This window comes from Cryptosporidium ubiquitum, assembly GCF_001865345.1.
Source record: "Cryptosporidium ubiquitum isolate 39726 chromosome Unknown contig_19, whole genome shotgun sequence".
NCBI classification, from domain to species: Eukaryota; Apicomplexa; class Conoidasida; order Eucoccidiorida; family Cryptosporidiidae; genus Cryptosporidium; species Cryptosporidium ubiquitum.
The window spans coordinates 1-22,259 of NW_021639826.1; the positions used below are offsets into that span (position 1 = coordinate 1).

The following is a 22,259-nucleotide window of genomic DNA, read 5'->3' on the forward strand; positions in this document are numbered from 1 at the left end:
TGTTGGAAGCACTGGAACTGTTAAAAATATCGAAAGTGCGGAAAGTAATTCGTTATCATCTAGTTCAAATGATAAATATAATTATTTATATATTTCATTTAAAAATTGCATTATTGCAAAGATAAAAATAAACGCAAACTCATTCAACAAAGTTTCAGTTTCAAATAAGAAAGGTACAAATACTTTAGCTTATTGGAGATTGAAGAGTGGAATTTCTACTTCCATTAACGTTCCTGAAAACAGTCTTAATGCTATTAAAGCAAATATTCCAACAGAAGTTTAAGAGAATTCTGATGGAAATGAATCATAGAGCTCTAGAAACAAAAAAATTAATAAATCAATTTATCAAGGAAATTTGTCGTTGAATTATGAAAGTCCTGGTTTCGTTAACGCTTATTACATTACCAATTTATATTTTTTTTTCTAATTTTTTATTCCAAAATTGAAACATGAATTTTCATTTAAACGTCTCGTCTCATGCAAAATTTAGAATTTATAGATTAGAATGTAATAGAAAAAAATTTATTAAAGATAATTTTCTCTTTTGAGTAAGATAGTAGATAAAATGATTCAAGATTCAGAAAGGGGCTCATTAAAGTTTGAACTACCAAAACTCCAAATAGAAGTGGGGTTCTGGAAGGCAGCCAGTAACTTTAAATATAACGTGCTTAAATCGAATGAAGATTCATTTGAAATACTTGGTTTCTACAATCAAGAAACAAACATTATTCGAATAAGACAAGAATCCTTAAACGCAAATAATAAAGATTATTCAGGTACGATTTCAAAATATCTTTTTTCTTCCCCTTTAACTTTGTTCTTGATTTCTAAAATAATTATTCTCAAAAATATTTCGTTATTTTAAGCTTATAATAATTCTGTTATTGGAAAATTGAGTCTAGTAAATTCTTTGTCTACTGTTTTATGTTCAAATGATATTGAACATGATTATGACTATCAGTTAGAATCTACGATTGAAAATGCAAGGAAATGGTCGAATAGTAGTACAAATAATCAAGAAAATTTTCCGTTTACTTTTAAAATGTGTATTTATTTTGATTTTAAAACCCAAATAGTTTATTACAGTGCCCTATTTCCGAATTTAACTATTCATTTCAATATTGAAAGTGACAAACAATCTGAATTTGGCATCAAAATTACATCAAGTTTACCAGAATATTCAGGTTTATCTGTTAATTTAAACAATATTTATAAGAACTCAAATTCGAATGCACTTATTGCAACATTAAAGGAAAGAGTGACGATTAACGTTGGCAATCATACCAATAATGAAACAAATATTGAACAAAAAAAAGAATTTCATTGCCCTTGGTTTTTTTCAACTTTGCTTACTATTTTGCTATTTGAAGAAAAATATAATAGACCACTAAACACTAATGAAATAATAACATTTTTGAAAGAATCTAGCATGAATGGTAATATCATATTTGATTTGAGAAATTGCTTTATTACAAATAAACATGTTAAAAATATAGTAACGATTAGTGAAAAAAATATGAAAGAATTGCAATCCGAGTATATTTTACTTTTTGATTTGAAAAGTTATTTGACTCCGCACGAACTTCAACAAAGAATTAGTACAATGAATATTGACCTAATTAAATGGAGACTAATACCTAATTTTGAACCGATTCATTTTAAGAATTTGAAATTCTTAATAGTTGGTAGTGGTACATTAGGCTGTAGTGTTGCTAGAAATCTTATTGGATGGGGTATACGAAATTTTACATTTATTGATAACTCTAAAGTCAGTTTGAACAATCCAATTAGACAGTGCTTATTTACGTTAGAAGACGCAAAAAATAAGAAAAATAAGGCTCAAGCAGCTGTTGAAAGACTTCGTTACATTTGCCCTGATATTCATGCAGAAGGAATAGATTTTGAAATTCCAATACTTGGTGATTCTACACTAAGTCCTGAACAGTTTTTGAACTCAGTTGATAAAACAAAAAATAATATACTTGATTCAGATGTAGTGATGTTACTTACTGACAATAAAGAATCAAGATGGTTACCTACTGTTCTAGTTGCATTACTTAACCGCTACTGTGATAGAAAGAGGCCAATACTATGCATTACAGTGGGATTAGGATTTGATTCTTTTATTGTAGTTAGAAATACATTTACAGAAGCAGACTATTCTGCTTCCGGATGTTATTTTTGTGGAGATTTTTCAATAAATTCAAAAAATAACATATTCGATATTCCAGTTGATCAACAATGCTCAGTTGTCAGAATGGGAGCGAGCTATTTCGCATCTTCTATTGCAGTCGAGTTGGTTATGAATCTTTCTCAACATCCGCTAACATGGAATGCACCTCATTTAAGCAATGAATTTAATAAATCAGAAAAAAATAATGAAAATAAAAGCCTTTTAGGCACAACTCCTCAATGTATTAGAGGCTTTTTGGCTGATTTTTCATTCTGCACAGACCCGATTCAAAGAAATAAAAGTTGTATTGCTTGCTCAAATGAACTAATTGATCAAATTCATAAAGATGAAATTAATACATTGACTGAAATATTTATTAACCCTCGAAAGGTTGAATCAATTTCAGGTTTAAGCAATTTTAAATCTAAAGTCGAAGAATCAGTAATAGAAAATTTTAACTAAGGTCTAAAAAAATTATTTCACTATTTAAGAGTGGAATTTCCGATTAATAAATATTTTATTTTTTTTTCTTTGTGATTGATTTAGATGTTCCTTGCCTATTGTTTTGTACACTCATGTTTTTACCATTTCTGGACTGAAATGTAAAATCTTTCACTTCAGAATCACCCTCAATGAGATATTTCGATCCTACCATGCTTGTATGATCATACCTTTTTGATGATTCTATTGATAGTCCTTCATTATACCATTTCATAAAATTCCTTTCAACTTCTTCTGATGATATTATTGAGGTTCCTGCAATTGGAAGTATATCTTCAAATTGTTTTCGGATTTTAATATATCTTGCATGGTCAAATTCATGGTCAAGCCTTCCATCTAAAGGATCCCATCTTGGTGGAAGAATTAACTCATTTAGTCTCTTCATTTCAAGTAACTCCTTAACATCAGGCCTTACAGGAATGTTGAACCCAAATACTTTATCATAAATTCCGTCATTATTAAATTCTTTGAGTTTCTTGTTTCTTTCTTTTCTAATTTCTTTAGCAACCATTCTTGCATCTATTATTCTTAGTCTAAATTCTTCATCATCTGGATATACCATTGGTAATGCATCTGGAAATAGTAATTTAAAAGTCTTGCTTTGTACTTTATTATCACTTAAATTTGAACACCTAACGTCAGAAAGAAATTTAAATAAGTCATCTGATGCAGTTTTTAATACTATTTTTAATAATTAATTTGTTTAGTTAATTTAATTATATATATTTTTTTAAAGACAAACTTACATGTAGATTCACCAAATTGCTGAGAAGAAAATATTACCCTAGCTCCCTTAGCTCTAAATTGAGAATTTTTTACTGCTGATTCAATTCCAAGAATTCTAACTGTATTCATAATACATTTCCTTACTTCTCCTAATAACTCAATTTCATTATCAACCGGAATATCAGAATTAGATCTATAACCTTTAATTTTTGGAATTAAGTACCTCAAAGTTTGTCCTTGTGGCTCATAAAATCCAGCTGAATAAAGCAGTTTACCAATATCCTTTGCTTCACAGTCAAAGATATTTCCTTGTTCTATTAAATAAAGCATTTGTGCAGCTGCTTCCTCAGGAAAAGGGGATTTAAGAAGTCCTAAAATAAAATTATTTTGTTCATTGTCGCCAAGTTTGTGTTTGTAATAAAGAGACATTCCATCACTGGATTCCTCTGTATCCAAAATCTGTTCTTTATCACCATATAATTGCTTGTGTTTATTATATTGATGAATCAAAAATAATGTGTCTACAAACACTTGTTGAAACATAAACAAAATTGTTCCTAAATGAAAAGCAACAATAGTTATTTCAATAACAAATTCAAATTTTGGATAATAGCTGTAGATACAAAGCAAACAAGGAATAATAATCAATGTAAACCCAGAAACTATTGTATTAACCATCAGACTTGTAGAGAATAACCACCAAGGTTTATCCATTCCATTCTTTTCACTAACATCACTATTATCAACCGGAGAAATAATACTTTCAATAAATACTATTATGGAGAAAATTGAAAGTGCAAATAGTATTAAATATCTGGCAAAAACATAATTAAAATTTAGAATATGAATCATTGCAGAAACAATATATAAACGAATTGACTCCCAATATAAAACTGAAATTTTATAACCAGAAAACAAAAAACTGCTGCTAATTGTGTACAACTGATTTTGCCGAATTATCTTTTTACGAATAAGAAAACTGGAAATGATATTAATTAGCGGAAATATTGTGCAGTAGTAAATATATCCAATAAGTGCATCTTTATTTAATGATTTACAGGGTAATTTATAACATTGTGATTGAACTGTACCAAAACCTGGAATATTTGTGCAAGTCATTGAAACGATTATAGACCAACAGATAGTAGAGTAAATTAACGTCAAAAACACTTGTGAAGTGCTGATAAACCTATATGTCGACTTTTCTGTTTGTTTCTTTAGAATTTGATTAAATTTATCTAATCGGGCGGATGAATCCATGACTTTCATCGCACTTAGTTCCATTTTAGTGTCATTTTCTTTATATATTTTGCTTACGTCAATAATATGTTTAATAGTAAATATAATAAATATGTTTGCAATACCCAAAATTGGTATAGAATTTGAAATAAACAAGTCAGCATTTGCATCAGTTAAATTGTCCTGCCCAACTGATTGCATTATAATTGGAAATGACTTAAAAAGACACTTTGATGGAAAAACTCCAATTGGGAGCCATAAATTAGGTGCTAGAAATTTTAATATCTTGAGATAAAAAATAAAGAAATCGTCCATATCTTTAAAGTCAACATCTTTATATTTAACAAATATACCATATGCAGTGCTAATAGATAGGAAAAACACTAAGTTTTTGAACTTACCAACTACGGCAGAATTTCTTCTACTTAATGCTGTATATTTTATGGATAATTCACTAACTCTCGCAATACCATAAGAAATAAATACTAATAATGAAATCATTCCATAGAAAATTAACAACAGCAGGTATTGATTTGGGCATTTGACGCATTCTTTTTCGATTCCATAATCTAATGGAAAGTAATCACTAGTACATACATTACATAATGGACCTGTATATCCTTCTTTACATCCTTTGCATTCCGGTAAGCAAGCTTCTTCATGAGGACACTTCATTATTATACCGGTAGAATAATCGTTAAACCACCAACCTCCATTTTTGAGTTTTTCATTTGTTTGGCAATAATCTTTATCAAATTTTCCTGGGCAAAAATATTGTTGAGTAAGAGTAGGACATGAAATACAGTTATTAGTTTTTTCTAATTTATAATAACCAGAATTACAAATACATGAATCAAGGCTATCTGAACCAACATTTCCATATGTACTAGAATTAATTGGGCAATTTAAACAAGTATATATATTACTAGTTAACCCCACAGTGTCTTCTGGGCAAGGTTCACATTGGTTTCCATCAAAATAAGTGCCTTTACCGCATGGTGTATCTGACGGATCTACAGCATTAATCAGTTTTGGAAGAAAATTAAATAAAAAAACTATTTTAACTAATGAAAGCCATGTTTTAGATCCATTATTGCTCCTAATCATTTTCACATTTTATTTGTCCACATTAATATTTGATAATAAGATGTTTTAATGCGCTCTGTTTTGAATAAATTTTGTTAAATTTATAACCTTTGTTATAGGAACTTATCTAAATTTAAGTTGAAGTTTACCAGCTATCTAATATTAATAATTTTATTATTTGTCGGAATTGGAAAATTTGACCTCTTACTTAATCATCTTGCATGCAAACCGCCTCTACTTGGCGCCATGCATTAAATTAAGATTGATTTGTTAACAAAAAGGACAATAAAAAAAGTGAGCATTATTTGATTTATCTAAAGATATTTTTCATATGATTAAATTTGAATGAACAGATTTTACAGTTTGAACTGATACAATAATATATTTTATTTAATATCTTTATTTTGAACAAATTCTTAAAAAAGAAAAGAATCAAATGAATGAATAAACAAAACTATAAAATAAAAACAATAAGATATAAATTCAAATAGAAATATAAAGTGGACTAGTAAATATGTATATATTTTTCTAACTTTATATTAATTTTATTTCCTTCACTATTTTCTATTATTTTACAAAATGGTCATTCAAAGTTAATATTAACTATTTTTTAGGCTATTACTTTATATTCAAATCATAATTTATTTTTTAATTATTTTTTAAAATATCTAAAGCATTCAAATTTTTTTTTTTCATTTTTTTTTTTTTACGAAATGACGATTATGGGAGGGTAGATTTAAAAACAAAATAAAACTTTAGTGAGTGTTATTAGTAAAAGAATTATACATGAAATAACTATTTTTTTTAGCAATGAAATTAAATTTATCATTGTTTTTGTTTTGGTTTGTTGGAAATTTTGCAGTAATATTTTTTCAAATTTCTGAATGTGTTCAGATTAACACATTAATCTTATCTTCCAATGGAACTACTTTACAAGACCAAAAATTAAAGGAAATTAAAGAACATTTAATAACAAATATTACAAGTAATTCTACAGAATTAAATGAAGAGGTAAGCCTTAAATTGAATAATATTAACCTTTATTTTCAAAATTTTTTTTATAGGTACTGGATAATACTATAGAAGAACTTACAGATCTTTCAAATGAAATTGAAACAAAACTTAAAGAATTAAAAAAAAAAGAATTAATGTAAGTAAAAAACAATAATTGATATATATTATTAACTATTTGATTGGATTTTTAATAGAATGGAGGTTGATAAGAAAAACATAGGTGTATTTGCAAGCATTACAATGATTGCTCTTGTTTTATTATTTTACCTTGGAGTAGCGCATATGGAGGATGCATTAAAAGATGCAAATATCCTTTATGGTGATAATGTTTCACCTCAGAATGTAATATTTGATCCAAGATGGTAATTAATAAATTTGAAAGAATTTAACATTGTTTTATATAAGACTTTGGAATTCCCCATCTTGAATTCAAAAAAGTTGATAATTGCGAAACTACATTTCCCTGAATAATTATCCCTAAATTGTTATTTGATGGATACTTTTTTATTTGAGAAACTGTTGCAGAACATGCAAACTTTTTTTGGCAGGACTCAGCAACTTCTTGAGGGTCTAGATTGAAATGGCTAATAAATGGGCTAATAATAGTAACATGTTTTCTAGTTCCCATTCTAGATTCAGTATAAATCTCTACGGTTTTACATGGCCCTTTATATATATTTGGTCTATTTTCAGAATCTGGATCTCCTTCATTTCTAATATAATGAAACACTTTTAAGAAGTTTTGGATTTCTCTGTAAGCCAAAGATATAGGAATAACTTTATTCTGTGAATTAATGGATTTATCACCTAAGTACTTGTTAAACAGGCTTAGAAGAACTTCATCCAGTTTTATATTAGAAAGCCTTCCTGCTGAATTAGAGTTGGGGTCACTTGTTTTGAGATTATTCGAATTTATATAGTATTCTAATGCGGTTTTTGCATCTGCAACTGAAATAAATGTTTGCTCTTTTTCACCTCTTGATGTCTTTATTTTTAAAACTCTACCAAGATGGTTCATTTCTTTGGAATTGTAATAATCCACAATTGGGAGGAAGTTTTGTTCAGGTTGATAAAGCAGGACAACCTCAATATGTGAGTTACTTATCTTACTTAATGTATTTTCACCTCCTGAAAAGGATTTTTTTTTAATTGGAGGAAGTTTCAGTGATATTTTGTTATCCAAACTGTTCTCAATTTTTTTAATTTCTTCGTAATTAATGTCTACAACATTCAGTGCTCCTCCTCTTCCTTGTTTAATCAAGAGAATATTTTTCTTAGAATAATATTGGAAAAACTTTTGAACCTTTATAAATGATGATTTTTTAATATCGACCTGAATTCCAAAGTTATGCAAACAGAGTCTAGAAATCTTATCCCAAATAGCAGACGTATCTACAGGAAGTAAATTCTTATTAGAAGAGTATTCAGAAATGACTTTTAATAATGAAGTTTCCAATAAAAAGTCATAAGCATCTTGAGAAAGTTCTTCAGGTTGTTTTTCACAATTATTCTGAGAAATTACATACTCAAATTGTTTTGATGATGAAATTAACTCATTTTCTGGTACTTGAAACTCATTGGTATATTTTTCTAATGAACCTTGATTTTTTTCTAAAACTAAACATTCATTTCTTTCTAAACTTATATTTTGAAACTCTTTGGTAACTTCTGATGTTAACTTTTGCTCATCATTATTTAATTTGGTTTCTTTTTCCTCATTAAAGTTTTTTTTTTCGTTGAAATCCATATTTCCTTCTAATGAAAGAAAGTCATTACAGTGGTGAATAACCTTCAAGACTTTACCTTTACGAATAATTTGGTTTGAAATATCATCCCAGTCAACCAAAGATACACCAATAGCTATTGGATAATCATCACCGATGCACTTAATTGTCCAAATCTGATCTTTTCTAATGTTTGTTATATTCCTAGTTGATTCAAAAATGATGCCTCCTGCCATTAAATCAGCTCCATTAAATATGAATTGTTTTGCATTTCTCAAAATTATAATACTTGGAATTGAAATTATAGAGCTGTGGATCCATAAAAGATGCATTGTAGGAAACAACCTGTTCATATTAAGTTCAAATAACCATGGTATTGTGGTAGGGAGACTTTTCAGATTAGATAAATTTGGGCAATAATTGCACTCCTCTGAGCTGCGACTTATGTCTTTTTCAGATTTATTTTCAGTATTTGTTTCAATTAAATCACTTTTTTTCGAGCTAATAACCTTTGCTTTTAATTGAACATTGTTTAAAGTTTCACTCTCAATAACTTCCGAATTCGACATATCTAAACCATTTAAAAAAAAATTGGATGCATTTTCAAATTCCATTCTGTAAATAATGCCTCTTTCTGTTTCATTTCTTTCAAATTTTGCAGCAGTAACTTTCAAATCATTCTTTTTTCTTTTACCCAATAGTAGGTCACCTACTTGAGATTCTAAATTAAATTGCTTTATAAGACGATCTCTCAGCTGCAGAACAGCACGGCGACCCATTAAGGTCTCCCCACTAGTTTGAGCAACTTTCTTCTTGAACATAAAGGCTTTAATTATTAGAGAAAAAAATCATTAAGTCAGGTAATACATTTTAATTGGCGCCTAATGGACTTTTAGCGGTATCTTTCATTATTGGATTTAGCAAAGTAACATGAATAATAATACATGCTTATTATGAAAATTAGGAAAATAAAAATATTATAAGTATTCATTATAATCAATAACACTAAATAATTTATTTTAAGTAGATATATCACTTCAAAACAAATATTTATTCTGTAATTTTGAGTAGAAAGATAGATTATAATGATTGGCATATTTGAACCAGAATTAAGGGTTTTGGAACTAATTTCCCCAGTGGGAAAATGGCTAAAAATTACTAGAACAACTAGCAAATTAAACGAAATGAGCCCAATAAAGCAGAGAAGCACTTCAATACTACGCTCTTACTCGAACAAGAGCTCTGAAACAGATTATTCAGTTAATACCACAAATATTGGCAATATCTTTAAAACAACAGAAGAAAATCTTTATATAGGATATTTAGGATCTGTAAGTACTAAAGAGCCAGCTAATATTCAAGGGATCAGTGAAGGAAGTTGTTTTAATGCCTATGCATTATTAGGAATATGGAGATATGACAAAGGAATTACTAAATGTTTGTTTGTAACAGAAGCAGAATTTGTCACAGAAATTGGGCAAAATGAGAGAATATATAAGGTTAATGATGTTTTATTTGTGCCATTGATAACTAAAGAAAACGATTTTTCATCCAATATTGGTAAAGAAAATAATGAAGCTAATTTTGAAGAATTGATAGAGTGTGAGTTTGAGAAAAAGCTTGAATCTGTAAAAATCGCCGAGGATATGATACTTTCTATTTTCAGAAGAGGAGGGTTTTATTTTTCAACAAACTCTAATGTTGATATTACCAGAAATATTAGACAATCAATTAAATTTGGAAGCAAATCTGGAGATCTTCCTGAGGAAAGATTTTGTTGGAATTACAATCTTCTCATGCCCTTATATGAAGGAGGATCAATTACTTCTAAATGGGCAACCCCGTTATTGTCAGGATATATTGGCTTTACTAGAATGCATTTTCAACAGGCAATTACTAAGGAAAAAGAGGATAGCACTATTGTCGATTTCTTATTAATTTCAAGAAGAGATTGTAGACGACAAGGAGTTAGATATTTATGTAGAGGCGCAAATTCAGACGGAAATACATCTAACTCCGTAGAAACAGAGCAGATTATTTTAGTTCGAAGGCCAGAGTCTATTCATATTTACAGTTATTTGCAATATAGAGGTTCTATACCAATAATTTGGAGGCAAACGCCAAATTTAGAAAAAACTCCTCCTGTGGAAATATATAAAGGTGAAAGATGTCAACAAGTTGTATTGAATCGTCATTTTAACGAGCTTTCAAGAAAATATTGTAATCAATCTGGAGACGGAGATTCCAACTTAGAATCCAATATTAAAGAAAATAATGGAAAAATATTAGTAATTAATTTGATTGACTACAAACGACATGAGTTAAATTTGGGTTTAGAATTTGAAAAATATCTTAATAAAGTCGATATTAATGATATTTACTGCGATTCTGATTCAATTTTGAAAAAAGATCAAATTTCTGGTAGACCAATTTCAAAAGATGAAGAGTGCAGCAAGAACTCGAATATTAAATTTTGTTGGTTTGATTTCCATAGTGAATGCTCTAAAATGAGATGGTCAAATTTAAAATATTTAATTAAAAAACTTGTTGATATTGGAATGGATGATTTAGGCATTACATCTTTAGAAATACAATTAAGAGACAAAGTTGGAGATTTATCTCCTATAATTGGTATTATTCAAGGGCACTATTCTAGTTCAGATAATGAGTTCAAAGTTATTATTGGTAATATTCAAGATGGAATTTGCAGAACGAATTGTATCGATTGCTTAGATAGAACAAATGTAGTGCAATCAGTAATTGGAAGAAGGGTTGTCCATAATGTTTTGAAACAACTTCTAGAATTAAAGTTGATTAATTTTAATAATAACAATCAATCAGAACATGGGCCTGCATTCGAACCTATACCAGGAAATAACTCTTCAAATGAGAATACGTTCAGGAAAATATGGAGTGATAATGCAGACGCTCTTAGTAAGCTATATAGTGGAACTCCTGCACAAAAGACTGACTTTACAAGGTATGGAAGACGAACAAGAAAAGGAGCATTGCAGGATTCTATTTATTCGATTGTTAGATTTTTATTAAATAGCTTAATAGATGGTTATACTCAAGATGCTTATTATGTTTTCACTAATCAATGCAGTTCACCAAATAGTGACTTGGGAATTAAAAAGAATATCCACTGCTCGCTCCTCAAAAATAAAAACAAGCATTTGAGCCCTCCAGTTATAATAGCACTTGGACAATATTCAATACTTATCATATTTCTATTACTTTTCCCAATATTCCAACTATTATTTGCATATTCTCAAACACTTTCTGGTAATTTGGCATGTATGCTTTTGGATATTATTAAAATCCCTTCAAAATTGTTTTTCCATTATTATGATACTCAAAATTCCCAACACTCATATTTAAACATTATCCCTACTTTTACAGATTACCTTTTAAATCCAAATGAATGTTCAATTCATTACATCTCTGGCGGAATCATTTCGGTTATTTTGATTGTTTTTGGATTTATCCAGTTCCTTAAATTCAAGGGTTCAAAAGCAGCGACCAAACCTCTTTTAGATGAAACAAATTCTCAAATTTGGAAGAAACAAAAAAGTAATACTGATTAATATTATGCAAAATATAGTAAAAGAAAAACTGAATAATTTGCTATAAAATTGCGTATTAAGAATAATTAAGTTTTTGTATTTCTTTCTTCTTATTTTCCCTTATTTGGAACCTATAGAAATCTTCATATACTTTCTTTTTTTCCTTTTTGTTAATTTGTTTCTTTGTTTTAAACCCTTGTAAATTCCTTTCTGGTTCAAAGCTGTGAATAACCGTTCCATCCGGTGCTTTCTGCTTCTTGTTAACAACTTTGATGAAACCATCTTCATCTGGGATTGTTGACTCTAACTTTAAATTCTCTTCCTCTATTTCTTTTTCAATATCATAGTTAGTCATATATGAATTGACTTCTTTTTGAAGCAAAACCGCATTTGCTCTTTTATTAGTAATTCTCGTAAGAATATTTTTAAATCTTAAATCGTTTCTATCCAATAAACCATTATCATGATCATTAATATATAGCTTTCTTATAGAACTAGCACACTTTTTAATTGAATCATCCTTTATTTTTTGTATTGAATCCTTTTCGTTAAAAATAATATATACCCAAGAATTTTCTGTATTGATTGTTGAGTTTTTAATTTCCAGCCCATTCCCATTAGAATCATAATGATTTACAGTTATCTGTAGTTAATAGAAATATTAGGAATACTTGATAAAATAAATTTGTAACTTACCTCTTTAATAGAACCAAACTTCTCAAAAATATTAATAATATAATCTTTAGTAAGAAAAATAGGCACGTTATATAATAATAAACCCTTTTCTTCATTATTAATATTGAAAGTCTCGGATTTATCAGTGTTATCAGTTTGTTTGTTAATTCTACCCATTATCTATTAACGTGAAAAAAAATGAAAAAAATATTAAAGATTAAAGATATAAAAAACAAACTTACCTCCAAGTAAACTGGGCTATTTCCATTAAATGGAAAGTAAAATTGAACAAGTTCTCCTCTTCTCTGCTTAGATTCTGATCTGTTCATTCTTTTTTGAATATAAAAAAAGATTTAATGTCAGAAACATTAATTAATCATTGGCGCCATTCTGCATTGTTTTGTTAATGACAAAATTATGAATATGTTAAGCATGTAGAATTATGAAATGAAATATATTTGGAAATGAAAGCTTAATATAATTATATTAATTATTAGTGCAGGTATTTTGGAAATAAAATTCACAAATTTATTTTTTATTACTAATTTATAATTTATTGTGTCTATAAAAAGGTGGAGAGTAACAATCAAATATTCAATGAGTAAATTAACAAATAGGTTAGTTTTATATGGTATATTTATTAGAGGTATTTTACAGGATTTATTGGTTGAATAATATTGCACACGTTTGATAATCTCAAGACACAACAAAAATTCGAAATGATTTGAAAGCTATTAATTCCAAGAGAACATTACAAAAGAAATTATAGTCTTGAATTTGAATTAAGCTATTTAATGAGATTCCAAAAATAATCTTATTTACATGTTTCAGATATTTTTTTTAAAAACAAATTTTGAATTAATTGTAAAAAGGGGATTTAAGTCATTTTATTTTTGGATTTCTAACTGAATGTATCTTTTAATAATTTGGATTCTTGTTATGTTTAAAAAGAAAGGAATTAAATAGATTATTATTTCAAATTCTCTTTAGAAAAAAAACTGACTACTTATTCTGGCTTTTTAAAAAAAATTAATTAAAGAATTGAACATATACAATAACATTCATACTTGCTATCACATCATTTAGTCTATTTTACTTTGTCTACTTTGTCATTCTAGAAAGATTTGACATTAAACAGCTAAGACAAAAATCTGTTAGAAATAAATAACTCTTTCCATTAAACAATTGCAAGTAAGTTTTATTTAATTTTAAGGCAATTATTGTTATAGAAACGGCATTTGTTAGAATAATAATCAATATTTTACTTATTTTAAGTATTTAAAAGTCAGAAATTGCCTTAACAATAGAGTTAGTAAAGTGAGGTTACGAATAAAGAAATCATATGGATTTAAGATATACAATTATAATTTTTGTTAATGCATTACATGAGACTGTATATAGAAATGAACATTATTGGTATTTAGAAGATTATTTATAAAATTCACTTGATTCCCAAATGACTGGTAATAATATTTTGATTATTGATAATTGAAGGAAATTTTGCCAAAAAGTTATTACACATTTAGCGCCAAGTATTAATAACTGCTAAAAATTTGTCAATTTTAATAAAAATGCAAAAAAAAAATTTTGGTATTGGGAGGATTATTGATTAATTGACATTATATGGGTAAAAAGATTTTTTAAGGTTTGTTAATTCATTTGAGTCTAAAAAATGAGGGAAGATATAGAACTTTTATGTGAAATTATTAATACTCATTTTGGAGGACTACCTGCAATAATAATTAGAAAATTAGTAGTAAATGGGCCACTACCAATGGACAGATTGTATTATTTGGTTCTGAAGGATCAGGAAACATCCAAGCACTTTTCTTCAAATAGCAAAGATAACTTTTCTTGTTTCAGAAATTCCATGATGTATTTGGTTCATCACTCCTGTATAATATATTACGAAGTAGCAGACCCAAATATAGTATTAGGTAACTCAGATAAAGAAAAAAATGTTGTTTTTGAGGTAAATATTGATAGTATAATTTCAAGGTTAAGATTTCCATTATATATGGCCCATATAGAAAAATTATTGGGAGAGACATGCAAATACATCTTCATGGAAGTAATCAAGCATGGGCGAATATCTACTAAAATTCTAATTTCAGAACTTTCTGAAGCACTTGAAAATATAGAAGAGAATATCAATATGCTCATTAAATATGATTTCTTAATCGTTATAAATGATAAGAACCAAACAATCAATTTGGCTGAATCTGACAAGAATAATGGTAAGAAATCTTCAGGTACCGCATTTACAGATTTATTGTTCGATTACAATGACGAATGTTTTTCTAATTCAGAATCAATTACTTCTAATTTTCAGGGATCTGACTTTAATATTAATCAAGATAATTTTTCAGGTATTGAAACTAAAAAAAATATTTCAAAAACTAATAATGGATATTTAATTGATTCAATAAAAAATAAAATATTATCAATAAATATTTCTGGTCTAAACAATTCTCTCTATAGTCAAGTTATTGAAGAAATGGTGAAAACTAGATACAATAATTTACTTTCCTCTTTAATAGTGCGTGTTATGTCAGATAGTAAAAGCCTAAAGAGAAAATCTATTGACGAAGGCTGGACCATAGAAGAAATATCTAATGAAATATTTGAGCTTTTAGAACTTAATCAGGCTCTAAAAAGTGATCTTGATATTTCTGACGACTCAAAACTCAAATCTTCTGTATTGAGAGTAATTGATGTTTTAACTAAACACTCTGATGAGTTCATTTCTTATAATCTATCTTCAACTGGCACTATATACAGGTTGAACATTTCAAAAATTAAGTCAATAATAAAATACAAAGTTTTATATGAATATATCGCACATAGAGTCGGCCACCTTGGCTCAAGAGTTTGGAGTATGATGTGTAATCCGCATCTAACATCCAGGTGTGATAATATTCAAGTAATAGACTTTGGAAAAACAAAATCTTCTCTTTCCGAATCTGAGTCGACCAGATGTTCAAAAATCTTTGTACCATTCCCAAAGTATGATATTAAAAAGAGAGTTTATTGGGATGACGTTACTTTAGCTGAAAAGTGTTTATTACCCAATAATATTGCAAGAAATCTACTTTATTCTCTGGGAAGCGAAAAATTTATTCGAGTTCACAATTCAGATACAGTAACAATTGATAATTCGACTGTTAATTCAAATAATGATTCATCTAATTCATCCAAACTTCCAATGGTGGATCCTATAAGCCCAAACTCTTCTCAAACAAACAAAACTTCTTATAGTACTATTTCGCAAGCTTCCCTTAGTAAACATGGGATATTTTATAGTGCATGCCTTGAAAGTACAAATAGGGAAGTACAACTTAAATTTTATAGAATTCTACTGAATATATTAACAAGATGCAAAATTCAAAATAATCAAATTCTGAATTTTGAAATAAGATCTAAACACCTAACTCAAATCGAAATGGAATATCTTGAGAAGTTATCGTATGGATTAAATTCTTTATTTAATAATATTACACAAATTGATAAACTCTTACTCATTTTAACTGTTTAATTATATATTGAAAGAATATATATTAAGCAAGTATAAATAGGTTTTCATTATGTTTTTTTGTTAATATTGTCAATTTTGTAAAAACTATTTAAAAAACAGCTATATTTAAAGGCTTATTTTGTTTAAATAATCTTTTTTTTAAATATTTTTTAAAAATTATATTTTAATATTTATTGTTTCTCGCTACTATTATGTTGTTTTGACGATACCGGTATTATTAATATTTCGCAAATTATAATTATTTTTAAAAAATTAGAAAATAATTTGATGGAAATAAAATATATAAAATAACCTTTTAGAATTATAAATATTAATATATGGATAGTTTGAACGATCACCCGAAAATACAAGAGCACTGGCTTTGGAAGAAAAATGTCCCTTTTATTTATGATTACCTTTTTATAACACCGCTTAGGTGGCCAACATTGACTTTTAGTATTCCTCCTGTAAGGTTTAATAGTGAAAACATGGAAATTGAAAAAAAAAATTCAGATACTGAGCATGAATCTGAGATAAGTTTATATGGACAACTTTTGATTTATGGAACTTACTCAACTTCAGTTTCATCTAGCACTGAAGGAAGAATGGCTGATTTGAGTTCACAAGAAAAGTATATAACAATTTCTATGTTAGATATTCCAAATTTTGATAATGATCTCTTAATATGCGATGGCCTATCAGATGATAGTTCTAAAAAAAAATTAGAAAAACCTAAATATCTACCTCCTGATATTAATTCTATTTTTAAAATAGTTGTAAATGATGATCCAATCAAGATTTGTTCACGAATAGATGAATCTAAGAATAGGATTTTAGTTGCTTCAAAAATGCTAAGAGGTGAAATATGGTTTCATAACATTGGGATTAACGAAATTTATGATGAGACATTCAAAGTTAGAGCAAGGGCATCAAATAATAAAGAAGAAGAATATGAAATAGTTACTTTATATAGCTCAGATCACGGAAATAGTACCATTTTAAATCATGAGTATAATTCTGGAAAGTCCGGATATGGAATGGAATGGGGAACAACTAACTCCAATTGGTTGCTTTCAGGAAACGAAGATTCCTCAATGTATATATTCGATGTAAATACATGTGAAGCAATATTTAAAGATCAATCATATAATATAAGTTGCGGAATTAATGATTTATGCTGGATTAACCCAACTCTAACTCCAAATATATTTTCAACAGTAAACCATCAAGGTTTTCTTTCAATATACGATTATAGATGTAACTTGAAGAATTCAAATTCAAATGAAAATAATCCTGTTAATAAATGGAGTATTTCGGATTCTCCTTGTGTCTCAATATCTGCTCATCCAACTGTATCAAATTTAATAAGTGTAGGAGGTTATGATGGTAACATTTATATAATTGACTTAAGATGTTTTTCGAACAATAAACAAATTAACAGTTTATCTTCTCATAATAAAGGTATAATTAACAAGTTTAAATATAATTTCGAGCCTGTACACAGACTTGAATGGCATTCAGGAGGAAATGGCCTTTTACTTTCTTCAAGTTTGGATGGAAAAGCTTGCATCTGGGATATTACTAGATGCAGCAACATGCCCATTTGGGATCAGATAGAATCAAATAATAATCGTGTTTCTCGGAACAACATTATCTCAAATTCATCCCCAAACAATTCTAAAAAGAGCTTAGAAAGCTCTAATAAATCTGCTGATAATTCAATGGACCAAGAGGTTGATATAAAGCGATCACTAAAACTTTTGATAAATAACAACTCTTCAAATTGGACAAAAAATGAAAAGTCAGATGGCCCGAATGAACTAATAGGAGTACATTCTGGCCATACTGGCCAAATTACTGACTCACATTGGTTATTCAGCCCTAATGATGATTCTTGGACTGTAGTTAGTACTGACACTTTAAATGGACTTCATGTTTGGTCCTTTAATGAAGCAGTATTTACTTCAGAAAACGATCTAATAGAACTATCGTACGCAAAACAGACAAATCTCGATCAGTTTTCAATTTATAGCACAAAAGATTATATACAAAATTTAGTAGACAGCTTATAATAATATTTTTAGATAGTTAATTAACTCATTTTCTAATTTTTTAATAACAATGCACAGCATTTCTTGTACTTTTTCCCAGAATTGCATTTAGGACATTTTTTGTTTGAGAATTTAGATATTGGATAGTTCATTTCATCGTCACTGTACTTTTCTTTAGAATTTTCGTCATTTTTTTCTTCCTCTTCTACATCGCTTTCTATGTATCTATTGAAAAGCTGTCTTTCTAATTGATACAATCTTAAGTCACCAAGTATTCTACGGAACCCTATAATCAATTATTGCAATACTTTCACGGTTTTTTTACTATTAAAACATACCTGGATTTAAAATTCCATATGCGCTCAATTGATTCTCATTTCTTGGGGTGGAGGAGGTATTTAGAAATAAACCAATTATTGTCACAATTATTATTCCTCTAAAATAAATCAATTAATGAATATATTTCGTAATATTTTTGTCTGAAAAACTGCAATTTTGAGATAGTAATAACTCAACATTACAATTTATTATATCTGTGTGCGAATAAAACTTACGAAGTTCCTAAATAATACCCAGAAAGAATGTATATTAAAAATGAAATCAAATATTTAAATAAGTTCTTCCTTAAATATCCAGTTATACTAATATCTTCATCTTCCATTATTAGCCATTTTTTATTCTACACAAATGTTACTAATATAAGACAAATAGTGCCCGCTTAAAGTTGTGATTGTTCTTTTATTATTGTATAATATGACATGTAGTTTATATTAATATAGTATCTTTATTTATTTTTAAAATATTAAAAGCTGGAAAAAACTTTAAGTATATTGGATTTTAAAGATAATGATCCGAGTAAAAATATTCATTTTGAAATAATTTCTCGTATAATTATTCAGTGGGCTTAAAAAACAATCAAGATATGAGGTAAAAATTGCGCCAAATTGCAAAATGCAAGATATTGCACATTGAATTGTTTTACTGTGAGGAAAGTAATAAATGCGCGTGGGGGATTGCATTTTATTGAATGCAAACTAAATTTACGAGTTTTGCGGTTAAGCATGTATTGCAGAAGAGATATTGTTGATATTTATTATAAAGAGTTATTACTAGAACAAATTTATATGATGCTAAAAGGATCTGGAATAAATTAAAGTAAATATTAAAAATATTAATAAGGAAAGAAGAGCAGTAATAGAATATTCTAAGGTTATGTTAAAGAAACAACAAAGCATGAGTTTTAGCTCATTGCAGGATACTTTTAAACCATTAGAATATGATTCATTTAAACAGAGTGAAATTTTTGAGCAAAGTTGGCAATCTAAGGGTGAAGATAAAATAAATACTAACGAAAATATTAACATTAATAATTCAAGACTCTATTCATCGCAGTTAATGGGAGGAGATTTAGGAAATATCAATTTAAATGGGTTAGAAATGAAATTTGAAAAAGAAATGCCAATTTTAAAAGAGTCTTTCATACCAAACGAACAAGTATATCATGATATTCCAAAATTTTTAATGTCTTACTCTGATTTATACCAGAATCAAGCATCTCAATATGAAGGAGTTGATAAATTTCAAAGCTCAAAATTTAGCAATACAATGCTTAATACACAGCCGTCTTCATGCTGGAGTAACAATTTAATTGAACAAAATTATATGGAAGCAAATACAAATAAAATGTACCGGTTGAAAGATGAAAACATATTTCTCGAAGAAGATGATGGGATCTTAGATGTATTGAGTCATGCATTAAGCAAGACTTGTTTAGATGATGAAACATTGGAGCAAATTAATTCTGGAGATGAACCTTGTAAATACAACTTTACAAACAGTATTTCTTCATCTCCTACATCAACTTCATGCCAACAGACTATTTTACAAACTTCGGGAACCAATTGTTCATCCTCATTATCAAACTCAAATTTGGCTCTAAACCAATATGTTTTGGGTCTGAGAGTCTTTAAGCTAGTGAATTCAAACAAGAAGCAAATATCTAACATTCATTTAAATACTTATGATATAATGAATTTGTGCTCGCAATTTGGTAACATAATTGATATAAATATTAATAACGAATGCCATTGTGTCACTTATGAGAACAGAGAGTCTTTAGAAAGAGCCTTAAATTCACTTCAAAATCTGCAAATATCGTCAGATGGAGACTTTATTCATGCATATATACATCAGACTTCAAACACAATGATCGGCGGACTAGATAGATCAATGAATCCTATAAATAATAAATGGAGTAATGATTTTAGTTCCTCAAACTTTCCCAATATTAAAGAAATGTGTAATACAATAAATTACGTTGATAATATTGGGATTTTCGGTAACACAACTACAAGTGCTTCTACATCTTGCCGTTCAAATACAGCAATTAGTGCATCAGGAGCTTCAACTACCACAAATACCTCAACAAATTCACCATGGAATAGCTTTGACAGTTCAATAACTACTTATGAGAGAAATCTTTGGACAGCTTGGCTACAAGACAACAAGAGTAATCAGAATTCAATTTCTAGTAGTATTCTTAATGAAAATTGTGATAACTCTAATATTCAAATAAAAGATATAATTGAAATAGGCGATGACCAGATTGGCCAAGAAAACTATACAGTTAAACAAAATGCCCAAAATGAATTCCAAAATATTATTAATAGTAATTGTATTAACAATAACATTAATAATAATAATAATAATAAAAATAATAATAGCAATAGTAATAACAATAATAATAATAATAACAATAATAATAATAATAATAATAATGGACATTTAAATAACACAATTACAATTAATACTAGTGCATTAACTAATAATAAAATAAATACTATTACTTATTCTTCAATAGTTGGATCCAATTTAAATAAAAATAATTTGGTAAAAACGATTAATCAAAACTCAAATGGCCAAAACAACGAAAATTTATTGATTAATACAAATAATTCAATTGGGAATAAACCCAATAATCAAGATATTAATGCTTTTAAGTTAACCAAAATGATTGGTAAATTAGATGAAGTTAACTCGGATCCAGTGGAGATTAGGAGCACTACTGGAAACTTGACATCAATCATTACTTCAAATCAATCTCCAACTTCTACTGCCTCATCTTCATCTTCAGCCTCATCTTCCTCTCCAGTAACTGTAACATCTTGCCAAAATTCCTCAGTTATGTTAAAGAAGTATACTGCAAGATATGAGATACAAATACCACCTGATAACCAATTTCAAATTGCAAGAAGAATTATTGGAACAAGAGGGATTAATATGAAAAGAATCTTCAAGTTAACTCAATCAAAACTTAGATTGAGAGGTAAGGGCTCTGGGTATTTGGAAGGTTATAATAAACAAGAAGCGGATGAGCCATTACATTTATGTATTTCTTCCACAAATTCTGAACAATACATTAATGCAAGAAAACTAGTAGAAAGATTATTATTAAAGATTTACCAAGAGTATGACGACTTCTTATTATCAAATAATGATGATCACAAAACTCTTAATTTGCAACTAAAATTCAAAGAAACAATGAGAACTAAACAGTTGTCATCCAATAATTCTACTGTTAGTCATGGCAACAATACCACAATCCTATCTGGAGTTGAGTCCAATACAAATGAGGATGATGTATTGAATGAATTTAATTTTTGATTAGAGTTATTATTTTAAGGTTATAAAGATCTAAAAGAAGATTAAAAGAAAAACTTTGTAGAACTACTTATTTAAACAGTAGAATTAAAAATCAAATTTTCAAGAAATGAAATAATAAGATTTATAATTTATTCGAACAAAAAATTACTGAACCTCACTCTTTTTATATCAATTCAATTTATTCAAACTTCAAGTTAAATTTATAGCAAAATATTTTGGATTTGCAAATTTTCTTATTTAAGAACAAAAAAATTTTTTTTACTCAAAGCAAAATCGGATTCTAAAGATTGTTTTATTACTTGAAAAATAATAAACTGGAATATTAAA

The 22,259-nt window shown here is 28.0% G+C and overlaps 10 protein-coding genes across 10 annotated transcripts; 6 read left to right on the forward strand and 4 right to left on the reverse strand.

Annotated features, from left to right (window-relative positions):
* Positions 1-565: 565 nt before the first annotated feature.
* cubi_01248 (uncharacterized protein) lies at positions 566-2,635 on the forward strand (the record flags this gene model as incomplete). Its single annotated transcript, XM_029018260.1, has 2 exons — positions 566-776; positions 867-2,635. 2 exons carry the CDS (start codon positions 566-568, stop codon positions 2,633-2,635), a joined length of 1,980 nt encoding a protein of 659 aa, XP_028873866.1.
* A 55-nt stretch (positions 2,636-2,690) lies between these two features.
* On the reverse strand, positions 2,691-5,746 carry cubi_01249 (uncharacterized protein; the record flags this gene model as incomplete). The annotated part of the gene is made up of 2 exons (XM_029018261.1): positions 2,691-3,280; positions 3,421-5,746. The coding sequence occupies 2 exons, from the start codon at positions 5,744-5,746 to the stop codon at positions 2,691-2,693; spliced, it is 2,916 nt and encodes a 971-aa protein (XP_028873867.1).
* Positions 5,747-6,535: 789 nt separating this feature from the next.
* Positions 6,536-7,105, forward strand: cubi_01250 (uncharacterized protein; the record flags this gene model as incomplete). The annotated part of the gene is made up of 3 exons (XM_029018262.1): positions 6,536-6,736; positions 6,790-6,875; positions 6,934-7,105. 3 exons carry the CDS (start codon positions 6,536-6,538, stop codon positions 7,103-7,105), a joined length of 459 nt encoding a protein of 152 aa, XP_028873868.1.
* Positions 7,106-7,124: 19 nt separating this feature from the next.
* On the reverse strand, positions 7,125-9,242 carry cubi_01251 (uncharacterized protein; the record flags this gene model as incomplete). The annotated part of the gene is made up of 1 exon (XM_029018263.1): positions 7,125-9,242. The coding sequence occupies one exon, from the start codon at positions 9,240-9,242 to the stop codon at positions 7,125-7,127; it is 2,118 nt and encodes a 705-aa protein (XP_028873869.1).
* Positions 9,243-9,548: 306 nt separating this feature from the next.
* On the forward strand, positions 9,549-12,050 carry cubi_01252 (uncharacterized protein; the record flags this gene model as incomplete). Its single annotated transcript, XM_029018264.1, has 1 exon — positions 9,549-12,050. One exon carries the CDS (start codon positions 9,549-9,551, stop codon positions 12,048-12,050), a length of 2,502 nt encoding a protein of 833 aa, XP_028873870.1.
* A 55-nt stretch (positions 12,051-12,105) lies between these two features.
* Positions 12,106-13,033, reverse strand: cubi_01253 (uncharacterized protein; the record flags this gene model as incomplete). Its single annotated transcript, XM_029018265.1, has 3 exons — positions 12,106-12,672; positions 12,726-12,884; positions 12,947-13,033. 3 exons carry the CDS (start codon positions 13,031-13,033, stop codon positions 12,106-12,108), a joined length of 813 nt encoding a protein of 270 aa, XP_028873871.1.
* Positions 13,034-14,376: 1,343 nt separating this feature from the next.
* cubi_01254 (uncharacterized protein) lies at positions 14,377-16,239 on the forward strand (the record flags this gene model as incomplete). The annotated part of the gene is made up of 1 exon (XM_029018266.1): positions 14,377-16,239. The coding sequence occupies one exon, from the start codon at positions 14,377-14,379 to the stop codon at positions 16,237-16,239; it is 1,863 nt and encodes a 620-aa protein (XP_028873872.1).
* A 317-nt stretch (positions 16,240-16,556) lies between these two features.
* Positions 16,557-18,290, forward strand: cubi_01255 (WD repeats-containing protein; the record flags this gene model as incomplete). The annotated part of the gene is made up of 1 exon (XM_029018267.1): positions 16,557-18,290. The coding sequence occupies one exon, from the start codon at positions 16,557-16,559 to the stop codon at positions 18,288-18,290; it is 1,734 nt and encodes a 577-aa protein (XP_028873873.1).
* Positions 18,291-18,322: 32 nt separating this feature from the next.
* Positions 18,323-18,930, reverse strand: cubi_01256 (uncharacterized protein; the record flags this gene model as incomplete). The annotated part of the gene is made up of 3 exons (XM_029018268.1): positions 18,323-18,555; positions 18,608-18,705; positions 18,824-18,930. The coding sequence occupies 3 exons, from the start codon at positions 18,928-18,930 to the stop codon at positions 18,323-18,325; spliced, it is 438 nt and encodes a 145-aa protein (XP_028873874.1).
* A 551-nt stretch (positions 18,931-19,481) lies between these two features.
* Positions 19,482-21,932, forward strand: cubi_01257 (RRM domain- and KH domain-containing protein; the record flags this gene model as incomplete). The annotated part of the gene is made up of 1 exon (XM_029018269.1): positions 19,482-21,932. One exon carries the CDS (start codon positions 19,482-19,484, stop codon positions 21,930-21,932), a length of 2,451 nt encoding a protein of 816 aa, XP_028873875.1.
* Positions 21,933-22,259: the final 327 nt, after the last annotated feature.